At 42.9% G+C, this 13376-nt stretch overlaps 2 protein-coding genes across 2 annotated transcripts in view; both read left to right on the forward strand.

The window, feature by feature from the left end:
• The window catches only part of MYO5B (myosin VB), a 134972-nt gene extending 127545 nt beyond the window's left edge, over positions 1–7427 (forward strand). The window contains exons 35-40 of the mRNA XM_009273831.1: positions 434–523; positions 2546–2696; positions 3862–4147; positions 5279–5453; positions 6419–6499; positions 7275–7427. Of these exons, the coding sequence (XP_009272106.1) occupies positions 434–523; positions 2546–2696; positions 3862–4147; positions 5279–5453; positions 6419–6499; positions 7275–7427 (936 nt within the window). The remainder of the gene's footprint in view (positions 1–433; positions 524–2545; positions 2697–3861; positions 4148–5278; positions 5454–6418; positions 6500–7274) is intronic.
• Positions 7428–7892: 465 nt separating this feature from the next.
• Positions 7893–13376, forward strand: part of ACAA2 (acetyl-CoA acyltransferase 2) — a 24278-nt gene continuing 18794 nt past the window's right edge. The window contains exon 1 of the mRNA XM_009273832.1: positions 7893–7991. Within this exon, the coding sequence (XP_009272107.1) occupies positions 7893–7991 (99 nt within the window). The remainder of the gene's footprint in view (positions 7992–13376) is intronic.

Raw genomic sequence — 13376 nt, forward strand, 5'->3', positions numbered from 1 at the left:
ATTTTCAAACCCAATCGCTCTTATAGCTTCCCCTTTTTAGAAGAATGAAGAGAATTATGATCTTAGCAATAAATTTGTTTGCATTTACAGATTAAAAAAAAAAAATTTGCGGGGAACAAATGGTAAAACTTGCCATGGTTATAACCATGTCAAAGCGTGTGATATTCAGCACTCCTAGTGATTTTCAAACCCAATCGCTCTTATAGCTTCCCCTTTTTAGAAGAATGAAGAGAAATTATGATCTAGCAATAAATTTGTTTGCATTTACAGATTAAAAAAAAAAAAGTTTGCAGGGAACAAATGGCTAATACTGCCCATCTGCAGAGAGCGAGCTTCCCGATCTAGGTGGGGAAAGTCAAAATCACTTTGTCGTGCTATGCCAGCTTCCCCCACCAAAGGAGGGGTCTCACATGTTCTAATTTTGCTCCTCCAGAAACACAACGATGACTTTCAGATGACGTCGTTTTGGCTGGCGAATACGTGTCGCCTCCTGCACTGTTTAAAGCAGTACAGCGGAGACGCGGTAAGAAACTCGTTGCTGATCTTGACTGTGTTGGCATTCCTCCAGGAAGGGTCTTCAGGTCTCCTGGGTCTGGTGGCTTCCCTCTGGCTACGACACGGGGTCGTCTCTGACTTTCCTCCTTTGTTTATTTGGATAGAAGACAGCTCCTAATAGAGGTTCATGGGGCATTGCACTGAGACGAGACATTTGAGAGCTGAAACCAGGACCCCTACAACATAACATGCAACGTTATCTGACTAATACCCGGAATATTTTGAATTTTGTAGCCAACCATGCACTTTGATTTGTCTGAACAGGGGGTTTCCTTCTGGTAGGCTGTTTTGAAGGTTGTTCCCCTGGTTTTAGGAGGTCCCGCGGCTTTTCATTAACCAAGATTTTTAGACAGGGGAAAACTCTTCCAAATCTTGCAATTTTATTCTGAATGTTTCTACTGATTTTTTTTTCCTGTTCAACTACTTCAAAATAACCGCACTTTGAGAGAGCAAATACGCGTAATCATAATGTAAGATTTTGGAAGGAAATCCTCTCATTTCTTGCCACCTCAGTAATATTTCATAAGTTGAAATAAGTTTTATTATAGCTGATCCCTTCCGACAAAATCAGATCATCACAGTCCTCTTAGTACATTACACGCTGCCATCCTTATAGCCTTATGTTCTGGGTATTAAAATAGTCAACAGAGCCAAATTATGTCGTTTCTCATTTAGTCTTGATTTGCGTTAGATATATTGAGCAATCAAGCTTTAAGAATAAATAAGAAAAATTTCATGGAATCAGATTAACTATTCAGGTCATTCGCAAGATAATGACTGGTGTGTAAAACCTCAGTGCTGGACTTCCAAGACTTAAATTAAAAGGAAAAATCGTTTAGATAATACTTACTAATAGTTATGCTCCTGTTTGCCCTCTTCTGCCTGGATAACAACATTACATTTAGAGAAAATCTTCCCTAGAAAACCAGCAGGGTAAGAAAAAAAAAACCAACCGAAACTTAAATTTCACATTCTTTGCCGTGATTTACTGTGTTAAATGAACCAGCTATTTACTAATTCAGTTGATAATTCGGTGCAAAAAAACAGAGGGGAAAAACCATTCTGAGCAGTTTCCAAAATACTGTTATCTCTAGTTTGAAATCCAGCCTATTTTTAAGAAAGTAGGTTTAAAAGAAAAACCCAACCTAACAGCAACCTTGCAGTGCAAAGAGCATGACACGTTCTCATTAGTCAAGAAAAATGAGAAATTCTGAAGTCAACTCACATTGTACATGTTGTATTTTTGCATTTTGCTAGTCAGCACGCAACAAAAAGAGTTGCATAGTTCTCATTTTGACACCAGATTGGTAGGACCATATGAACAGGCAATTAAAGCATCTGTGTTAATTACAAAATTAAGGGCACCTTTGCTTCTGCCAGCAAAACTGGCATTAATGTCTGAGCCCAGAACTCAGGGCTACAGCGTCCACTTACAGGATCAGAGGCCAGCTGCTGCTTCAGCAGAAGGCAGGGAATAAATTCAGTTACTTGGAGAGATTTCTGAACTTCGGATCAGTTTAAAACGCCGTCCGAGCATATAGCGTGTGGTTATAACTTTTTTTTTTTCATTTTCTAGTATCTTAATCTCAAAATATTTGGTTTCCCATAAAGAATTGCAACTCACAGGGATAAACGAATAGCTAAAAGAAGTTTTTCAGGGGCCGAAATGTCATTTTCTAGTTCATATATATATTGCAGTTAATACAAATGTTGCTCCTTGCTAAAGCTAAAATGAAAAACTTACTGCTTAGTGATGCTGTTCTGCAAAAAGCAGCCCTCCAGTAGTAATTTATGAGCAAATGGCTGAGTAAATCAACAGTGATTTATGAGTCTTGATCTTTTCTATAATAGACTAAAAACATACTTGGTAACATATCTGGATATACTGTACTCAAAGGTTGTTTGTTGTTTTTTTTTTAATACAATGATTTTACTGGACTATAAATAGGTGGAATAATGAAACCAGGTGTTTTGATCTCCTTCTGTTCAGGGTTTCATGACACAAAACACGCCTAAGCAGAACGAGCACTGTCTGAAGAACTTCGACCTGACCGAGTACCGCCAGGTGCTGAGCCACCTCTCCATCCAGATCTACCAGCAGCTCATTAAGATAGCAGAGGGCATACTCCAACCCATGATCGGTAAGTTCACAGCACATCAGCTTTTAGGAGGGTTTGGTTTTTGGTTTTTTTTTTCTGTAATTATGTACTCTGAGTGTTTTTCAGACCTTTGTACGGTGCTAGCATGACTTCTCCCCAAAGGAAAAGCCCGCGGTTGGTAGAGAGGCACATGTTGCAAAGTTTGGAGCAGGTCCTCGTGTTAGCAGTGACCTGGAGTTAGGGAGGCAGACCTGGATGGGTTTTTCTTTTCCCCCATGATAGAAACTAATAGGGATGAGGGGTTTTTTTCCCCCCATGATAGAAGATCTCTCCTTCCTTTCTGTTGGGGAGGTACTGACAGAGGTGAGGTGGTGCTGGTGGGTCCGTAGGAACAGCGTTGCCCTCCAGACCAGGTTCATGGTTAAGCTTTTTGTGGGTGGAAATGCACATTATGAGGGAGGGGAGAATTGGGAAGAGGAACAAGAGACTAGTAAAGACCTTGTTTTGCAAGGGTGAGTCAGTATGAGAAGACTTACCTCCTCAGCTAAAGCTGTCCTCTTTGCTAAGCTGATTGAGGGGCTGTTCTCAGTGCTTTATATTTTTTGGCTGCTGGTGTTTTCCTTGAGCTCCCAGCCTGGGCTCCTCTGTATCTGGGACTTTCCCTTTACCCTTCAAATGTCACTGCACAAATTCTGGCTGTATCCGACGGCACCACCTCCTACCATCGCTGCACGTACCTCCTGCTCCTTGCAGAAAGTTGTCCTGTTCCTCTATCAGTTAGTCAGGCTGTGAGAATTTTCTTACTTTTAATCTATCTTCATTTCTCCCAATCCTTTGAGCCAATTAATCACTTTAACTGCAGAATTTAAGGCTCTGTGATGGGTATAGAGGGAGAATTGATTACAGCTCAAAGGAGAGGTGTTCCCAGTTTCTGCAGCATGGTAAGTGATTTCTGTGTAGTAACACCGAGTGGGAAAAGAAGCGTGATCTTATAGATATTCTATATGCATCAACTATTTCATATTCTCAGAATAGACTAGCAATTCATGGATCTGTCCTACTTTTCAGACCTCCCAGCATCCATCGCGTTGCATCACTTTGACGCTGCTGCATGTTTATGGCCACCCATGAAGGAGCATTTCTTACCTCCAGTGACTAATAGGTGGATGCAGGCTTTTTTTTAGCTCATTTTTTCCCCCTTTTTCAGTGTCTGCGGTGCTGGAAAATGAGAGCATCCAGGGGCTTTCTGGTGTCAAACCGATGGGCTACAGGAACCGCTCCTCCAGCATGGCTGATGGGGACAGCTCCTACAGCTTAGACGCAATCATTCGCCAGCTGAACACATTCTACAGCATCATGTGTGACCAGGGTCTGGACCCAGAGATCGTGCAGCAGGTCTTCAAGCAGCTCTTCTACATGATCAACGCCGTCGCCCTGAACAACCTCCTGCTGAGGAAGGATGTCTGCTCGTGGAGCACGGGCATGCAGCTAAGGTGGGACACAGGCTTGGGGCGGGGATGTACCTGCTTAAGGCATTTTTGTTAATTTTATAAGGTGGTGGAAAATAGGAAAATAAAATGCAGTGGTGTAAGGGAGGGGAGACACTGTTTGGATTCAGCAGGAGACCGATGCAGTGGCAGTTCAAACTAACCCCCATTGAGTAATGCCCGTGCAATGCAGTTTGCTGTGCCGCTTGTGAATTAAATGCGTGTTACGGTAATTATCTCTGGGGTGGGCTTTCCCCAGCCTTGCCTCACCCAGCCTGAGCGGGGAAGGCTGCACAGCCCAAAGACTACACCAGGCGATGTAGGATGGATTTACATACTGGGATGGAAAAGTCTCCGTGGTTCCCTCCCGCTGCCGTGTCTGCTGGTTTTAACGTTAACAAGTGTTGCAGCGTCAAAGGCGCCGATTCTGCAGGTGGATCTTAAACCTGTTGCTGTGTGAAGTGCCTCTGGCCTCCCGCGAGCTGCAGGCAAGCGGCAGCACGGACATCTGCTGGGCTGGGATCAGGGGCCTGCGTGCCCCATCGCTGTCGTAGCGTAGTGTTGTAATAAGGATTGAAATTTGAAAGGACAGCTAGTGCAAACTTGACCCCTTTCTGGCATGAATATTCATCAGCCCTGGCATAAATCTATCGGCTTACTTCTCCGTGTAAATGGTTTAAACCTCCCTTTTGCTACTCTCTCCCCTTCCCATGGTGGATCCTTTGCATGTTCCCTGTGAGCCTGGGAGCGGGCACAGGCAAAGGCATTTTTTGCGTAGGTATTTTCAAAGGTACTTGGGTACCTTGCAGGATTTTGTTAGCATTTAAAAGCTTGCCTAAAAGCCTAATTTTAACTGACTTTTAAAACTCGAACTTATCTGCTGTGGAAAAGCACATTCCTTGTGCTGTTCAGCTGTTACACGGCTCATCTATTTCTAAGGTACATAGAGTATAAATTTTGCTTTGAGTTGTTGAGTATCAAGCTTTGGTCCGGTTGTCTCTTGCCACTTGTATCACAAATATGCATCACAAAAAGCCACATCTACCAGCACTGCAACATACCTTGAGTCTCGTAGAGGATTTTTGAGATGCTACGTCTTATCTCTCGGCTCACGTCTCGTCTTGGCTGCTTACCCAGGTTTAACATAAGCCAGCTGGAGGAATGGCTGCGTGGGAAGAACCTGCAGCAGAGTGGAGCGGCACAAACTTTGGAGCCCTTGATTCAGGCAGCACAGCTGCTGCAGCTGAAAAAGAAAACCTCGGAAGATGCCGAGGCCATCTGCTCCTTGTGCACATCGCTCACGACACAGCAGGTAGGGAGCAGGGCAGAGATTTGCACCAGAGGGTGCTGATAATTAAAGGAGTGGGAAAGGGTGGTCTCCCGGTGCCAGCTCTTCACTGCCCAGACTCAGTGTGCCATTCCCACGGTGGGGACAACTTGTCCTTTTCAGGACTGACGTTTGGCATTGACCCCTGTCAGAGGTGGTCATTGCGGCGGCTCCTCTCTTACGGTGCTGCTGGTGGCGCTGGAGCTCCAGCAGAAATGTTCACAGATGAAACCCAGCCCTGAGGAGTTGGTGGTATAAGTCAGACACTTGGGATTTTAAACCCACCTGTTGTCTTTTGCCAGGGTCTAACCTGGCTAGGTCTGCAGGATGCCCAGCAAGGACTCATATTTGGGGCAGGAGGTTGAGAACTGCCCACCTAGGCTGGCTGGATCCGACCTGAAACTTTGAGACTCCACTCCAGGAGGATGTAAACTCATGTTCTTTGCTGCTGGATTGCCTGGCCTTAATTTGATAATGTCGTAGCAAGGGAGAAGCGAGAGGTGTGAGCTGATCTCCAGTGATTCCTGGGGATCCTTTCTCCTGTATCTCCATCTCCCCGTCTATAACGTGTTCTTGAGGGGTGGTAGGGGAGGAGCAGGAGTTGAGGTAGCATGAGGAGAAGCGTTGTAGAGGCGACATCAGAAGTAGTGGGAAGCGGTCACCCGTGTCACCATGTGCCAACCGAGTGGAGTCCCTGTATAAATCTGATGTTCAAGTCTATTCCCAATTTACAAATGTTGCCGTAAGTGACTTTGACAGGTCTGCAGATGCTTACCATACCTTACAGCAGGCAAAGGAACAGCAGGATGATACTTGCGCTACTTCTGCTTCTCAGTAGCGTCATAGGAGACTTGTAATGGCCATATCAAGACAAAATGTTAGTGGTGCTTTGCATTCTGGAAAAATTTGGCTTCTCATGACCGTTTGTAATCCTATTTTGTTTTCGACAGATTGTAAAGATACTTAATCTCTACACTCCTGTGAATGAGTTTGAAGAACGTGTGACAGTAGCTTTCATACGAGACATACAGGTAAATTAAAGGGCTGTAAAGTGGAGGGGATAGTCATGACTTAATACAGATGTCATTAGTACTAACTCGGGCATTTTGTAATAGGCATGCTGCTGCATGTCGTCCTGAACTTAGCGCTCTGCGTGTGCACACACTTACTTGCAACGTACAGCTGCAGGGATAACCAGGCCGTTAATCACAAAGAGCAGTAAGCACCTAAGCTCCCAGCTCAGCTAACGCAACGCTCTTTAGTAGCAACGCGACTCAGAAGCAAGGTTGCAGGAGTCAGCGAAGCATCGGTGAAACGGAGTTACTTCTGAGATACAAGGCGGAAGTTGACAACTAAAGGAAAAATAAATAAATGAAAACCAAACTTCTTTTAACGCTCGCAAGGAGGAGGCAGGAAATGGAAACAGAAACGTGTTCAACTACTCCTAGAATATGCCTCCATCACCGAGCGGCTGAATCGAAAGTGGTGTGCTGGTATCCTGCAGTGCTGCTTTTGCTGTGCAAGGGGGTCGTGTTGTTTCCAAGTCCTGTGTCTTGCCTCGTGGTCATGTAGAAAATGTAGCCAGGTTCTTCTGAAGCGGTGTTTTCTATAGTCTGTGTAGATGTTCCTGTAAATATTTGCTCAGAGGAAGGCTGCTGCAATAGAGAACAAAATAGTTCTCACTGTTTTTTGCAATATCTCTAAAATTGTGTACATTCTCAAGCTGTTGATGATGACAAACATGACAAATGCAAAGAAAAGGCAACAACTGATACTAAATTTGTTTTCTTCTCCCACACCTCATAGACGCACTTGCAAGAGCGAAATGACCCTCCGCAGCTGCTGTTAGACTTCAAGCACATGTTCCCAGTTTTGTTTCCGTTCAACCCATCCTCCATAACCATGGACTCGATTCATCTCCCTGCTTCTCTCAACTTGGGATTTCTCAATAAAGTCTGAAGAAAATATAATTAAGCCCACCTCTCCTACCCAGAGACCTCCACCGAAGAAAGAAAAGTCACGAAAGGAATTTAAGGAGCTCTTTAAATATGGACCAAACAGGTTCCTGGAAGAACCAATACACAGTAATAAATTGATGCTAAATTATACAGTAAAAGAGAGACTGATCTGTATGTGATTTTTTTTTTGGGGGGGTAATTTGCAGCTCAGAATAAGGATACTTGAAATGTAGATTTATTTTTTACTGCTTGATTTTATGTTGACATAGTTCAAAGCCCATAATCGTCTCCAAAAGCCACTAACAAAAAAGAGTGGTGAGTGGGAGACAGCTTACTTTGATCTTCATAGGTGTCTATGAAGAAATGACAGTTAAATCAAAAACAAAATCTGAGACAGTTACGCTGCCTTGAAGGACATGTAATCTGTCGAACAGCTAGGTGGGTTTGTATGTGTTAATAACGGGACATGCAGTTCTGCCTCTTGTTCTTGCTAGTAACTGTCACGATAGCGAGTTCAGAAAGTAAATTGCAGAAGGTGCAATGTGTGTTTATCACACCAGTTAAGGTAACGGGCTTGGACGCCGCTTGTTTCCACCAACGTGCAATTTGTCACAAATTCTATGTTTGAGAAAAGCTGTTGCTCCTCCCAACGACATCCAGTGCATCTGCTTCATGGGAATTCAAATACGTTGGCAGTTTGGATTTTCTTCCATTACCAAATTTACATCGGTGGCTTGCAAAGGTTTCGTCCTAGTGAAATAATCTCGAGACAAGGGACTGCCTTAGGCCTCCTGCTTCTAGTGTGGACGAGCGTCATCCCGATCCCTGCTCTTGGCTTTCCCTGTGCTCTTAAAAGCCAAAAACTTTCATGCAGTGGCTGTCGAGGTTCTCGGACCTCTTACACGGCCCGTATCAGAATCTCATGCATGGATAAGGCATGCTAAGGCAACCCAGTTTAATATTTGGGTCCGCAGTCCTACTTACGTTCAGTGGGTTAGTCCTAGCCATAGCGATCCGTGGACAAATTCTGTTCACTTCAATAGCCATCCGAAATTTTACCAGTCGTGCAAATACAGGGCTTAGATAAATGAAGAATACTTTAAAAAAGAAAAAAAAAAGTTTTAAAACAAAAGGGAATGGATGATAAGCAATGGAATGTTTTAACATAAAAAAAATTGTAAGATAGCGTGTTAGTAATGTAAGCCATTTCTTTAAGAGTGAACGCAAACTCTTTGTCTACAACGACCTTAAACGAGTAATTGCAATCGGTTCAAATTCTGTATGGATTTTGTTTTGTTTTGTTTTTACCTGACTTACAAATTAAAACAAACCAACCCTCTGACCTCACCAGGTAGATGTTGAAAGGGGCCAGCTGCTTACAAAAGCAGTCATTGATTTTTTTCTCAGCCACTCTCCTTGCTGCGGAAGGGAAAAGGTGGGTTCCCGAGGCTGAGTGATGCTGTACAGCGATGCTGACGGTGACCGGTCTGCAAACTGTTCAGAGTGGCGATGCTTCTGCCGTAGCTCGGCGTGCCAAAACGCAGCGAGGATGAGGATGTTTGGCAGCAGCGAAAGCCCCGCTCATCCTAGCGCTGTGAGCATTTTGGCCTTTCCACTTCCACGATGGTCTTGTCCAAGCAGATCTGAACTTACCCGCTTTTGCGGTTGCGGTTCCTGAAGTCTCAGCAATTCCACGATGATTAAGAGCTTTCAAAAAAACCTCTCTCTGCGTCTGGCTACTTTTAGTTGGCGTAAATCATACCCAAACAGCAAATTAATGATCAGGTACCCTGTCTGCTCAGAGGATTAAAATAGAATGTGAAGTCTCTTAAAGATACACTAAATCCCGCCATGCTGCGGTCACCTTTTTAGATAAGGAGTGTGTTTTGATTTAAACATCATGTATATAATCTATGTATATACAAACTGTAAGAGTCCTGTATGTACTATATATGTATATTACTATCCAAAAGCACATTTTTAAAGAAGTCGTCGAGTGCTGTGAAGAATTATGTTGGTCTATGCCGGTGGGTGAATACCTTGTTTCAAATGGACTACGGTTTAGTACGGCTGTCACCAGTGAAGGACAGACTGAAGGCCATTCCCTAGGGAGAAGTTACCTTTTCCTCTAACCATCACCCAACTAATTACAGAAGAAAATTTATTGCTTGTACAGTACCAGCACTACCTCCAAGCTACGGTCCTTGAGCATCTGCATCTACTGCTTATATTCAGTAGTGCCTTCATCTCCCCTTCGTATACAATAAGGATACCACCACCATTTTGCTGTCTGTGCCCAGCAAGCCCGTGCTCTTCTGTCGCTCATCTGCAATATTTTTATTTATTGTACCTACCTCTTTTCACCTTTTGCAAATGAATGTTTTTGCAGTGCTCCGAATTTAATTTTTTAATTGCCTCTCATTCCTTTTTTCCACACTATATAGTAGTCATCGCAGTTTAAAAATAAAAAACATAATTCGAAGCAGAATTCAGTCCTTCTCTAAGGCGGTTTTAACACAGAGCTACTTCTCAGAATTCACCTTAGGCCAGCAGTTTCCTCTCAGGCTCTTCAGGTCTCTACCTCTCTCTGATGGAAATTATTTGGAGTACAATTCCCGACAGATTGATTAAACCAATGCTTATCGTTCAGACTAAATGACAGGTTGCTGCAGAATCCTCTTCCGCAACGATTTTGTTGCTGATCAGAGTTATAAAATGTGGTTAATGGTCTTCTAGGGGATAATGGTCTTTCACTGGCATTTTCAGGATCGTGATTTATATGTACAACACAGAGACTTTCTTAAAAACTCTTGGTACGTATAGATGGGAACTGGGATTTAATGTCTCGATCTGTGATAATGTAGTTTATCCATTAAAATCCATCTGGAAGAGGACTCTGTATGAAATATCTTTAATATATGTTATCTTTTCTGTTAGTAATTTTTTAAATTTGTTTTTAAATGTTCATTTTGTTAAATTGCTATGCTCGAGCACGCCTTTCTTTCCTCAGATTGGCACTTCTTTATTTAAAAAGCAAATTGAACACAAAGCATGGCTTTGAGAAAGCTGGCTGTTTTCCAGATCTGTCTTTATTTTTAAATATTGATTATTAAGTTGAGCGTTTTCCCACTGTGTGCCTTTAGCTGTTACTAAGGTAACTGACTTCTCAACCGCTGTTTCTCTGAAACAAGCGTTAAAACGTGGGAATATTTTTATTGTTCTGTCATAAAAGGTTGTCTGTGGATTTATAAGTCTGCTTAGAAAATCTCACTCTGAGGAGGTCTGCAAAAATGCTTTTGAAGTTCCTAGGAGCAAAACCAATCCTGACCCACACTGATTTTTGCACGTATAATATATCTCAGAAAAGCGCTATTGGGAATCAAAAAAAAACCCCAAACAAAACCCAAAAATGAAACCCCCAAAAAACCAAACCACACCAACCACCACCACTGTGAAACCAACGCTTCAAACGCGAGTTCAGGCGTGTGCTGTCTGACCTACGAAAAGCATCCAGAACTATGTACACGCTTCATTTTCACCAAAAACTTGCTTTGATTTTTTTTTTTCTCCTTTTTTGGCATTTTGTAGCTGAGGTTGCTTATCTTTCGGCTGGTAAAGCTGTTGTAGTAGTTGACTGTAGAAAAGAATATTAGACTTCAAGACTGAGTTTATGCAATCCTACATCATAAACACTTTTTTGCTCATACAACTTATTCCGCTGTATCTAAAAGGACTTCTTGTATGAGTGAAACAGCGACAAAACGTTGGCGTGTTGCAGAGTTTAAGCCCACGCCGTGGCTGCCTCTCCTGATACTGCAACTTAAACGCTGAAATCACAACGCTACCTAGAGTCTCTGCAAGATACGACCCTCCATTTGTGTGATTTGCAAAAGATACAAGTGACAAAGATGCACTTGAAACAGGTCGTTTTCCTCAATTTTCAAGGGTAAATGAACAAAACTGTGCAAACTTGTTCTTTCAGACCATATTTAACTGAAAAATTAGCATTTTGCCACTGTGTATAAATATAACCTAATTGAAATGAATTGCATGAACTGCCATGAACCTTTTTCCTCCAACTTTATTGAGTCACATATATTGCACTCATAAATTGATTTTTTTTTTCTCCCCTGAAAAGTTCTAACAACGTAGATGTTGAGTAAAACAATCCAGAGGACATATTCCCCAGTGAGTATACAACTTACTTCAAAATGTAAATGCCAGTGGACAAAAATTTTCAAATTAAGTTGAAATTAGGAAAAAACCAAACAAATTATCAAAAAATGTGCTACTACAGTGCAATGTCTAGTTTGTTTGGGGGTTTTGGGGGGGGTGAAGTCTCATTACCTTAACAAGCAGAAGGTATAGCTGCTCTCAAAGAAGTTGAATGATATACAGGAGTGAATACTGTCGATGAAATACTACTGCTTATAAAATATTTTTCCATTTTGAACAACTCTGTAAACTACATCTTTGTTTATAGGAAAATGCTTGTAATAGTCACTGTAATATTCTGCTGTGGATAAAAAAAATTGTGAAATAAACACTTTTGAAGAAATCGTGACTTTTGGTCAAAAATGGGAATGTAAAAAATACACCTTTCAATATTTACTTCTATATATTGGAAACACTTCTATTTTAAAATTACAAAGTACTTTACAAACACAAATGAACAGTCTCAAAGCTTTTACTTAAGACTTTGAAAGGTTTAGAAGTTATAACTTAATTTCAGAGGTGCTTAAATATTGTGAGCTGATTAGAAAGAGTTGGGGTTGTCCAGCCTGGAGAAGAGGTGGCTTGGGGGAGACCTTATTGTGGCCTTTCAGTACTTACAGGGGGCTTATAAAAAAGATGGCGGCAGGCTTTTTAGCAGGGCCTGTTGCGACAGGACAAGGGGGAATGGCTTTAAACTAAAGGGGGTAGATTCAGACTAGATAGAAGGAAGAAATGTTTTACGCTGAGGGTGGTGAAGCACTGGCCCAGGTTGCCCAGAGAGGTGGTGGATGCCCCATCCCTGGAAACATTCCAGGTCAGGTTGGACGGGGCTCTGAGCGACCTGATCTAGTTGAAGATGTCCCTGCTCATGGCAGGGGGGTTGGACTAGATGGCCTTTAGAGGTCCCTTCCAACCCAAACCATTCTGTGATTCTATGGTCTTACGGCCTTGCAGGCCATCACAAATGAACAGAGAAGAGGAGACGCAGTGCCAGCCCCTGTGCACGTGCTTAAATGAGATAAGTCAAGTCAATGGCAGGGAGAGAAAATATAGTAAAACCCTCTGCTTTTTTTAAAGACAAAGTTGCATGTCATTGTACATTCACTCATCTCTAGATTCAGGAAATCATTGGAGTTACGTAGGGAAAGCAGTTGAAAGATTTTTTTTTTTTAATCAAAAATGGGATTGTTCACAGGAAAACATTTTTTCTTCTAGAAAATTCATAAAACTTAAATTGCATCAATGAAGACATACGGCAATTTGTATTTGTACACGAAATATTTTTACTGATCCTCCCATCTTCTGCCTGACAGCCTGAACGGTTCCACTAAAGTTTTTTACACACGTAAACCATACCTCAATATGCATTTTCAACCACCAGAACTTTGACAGGTCTTTTTTGTGGATCCCCAACCCACAGCCGGGAGGTTGCAACGGACAGGGGACGCGGAGAAGACCAGGAGGCAAGTCCTACTCTTCTCCCTGCAGGTCCAGAAAGGATAAAGCTTGGAAATAGGGGCAGCGCTGGGCCAGCTACGGACTGCGAAGCGGCTCAGGGCTGCGAACCTCCACTGAGACGCTCAGAGGGGCGACTTCGCCCCGTGAGGGAGGGGAGCCGCCCTCAGGGCTCCCCGGGGCCGGCCCTGTCCGCCGCCCGCGGGTCTCAGGTGCCTTCCCCAGCACAAGCTTCCTCACCGGTCCCGCGGAACTCGGCTTGCGCAGTGGCTACTCATCA

This window comes from Aptenodytes forsteri, unplaced genomic scaffold, assembly GCF_000699145.1.
Source record: "Aptenodytes forsteri isolate BGI_AS27 unplaced genomic scaffold, ASM69914v1 Scaffold31, whole genome shotgun sequence".
Taxonomy (NCBI): Eukaryota; Metazoa; Chordata; class Aves; order Sphenisciformes; family Spheniscidae; genus Aptenodytes; species Aptenodytes forsteri.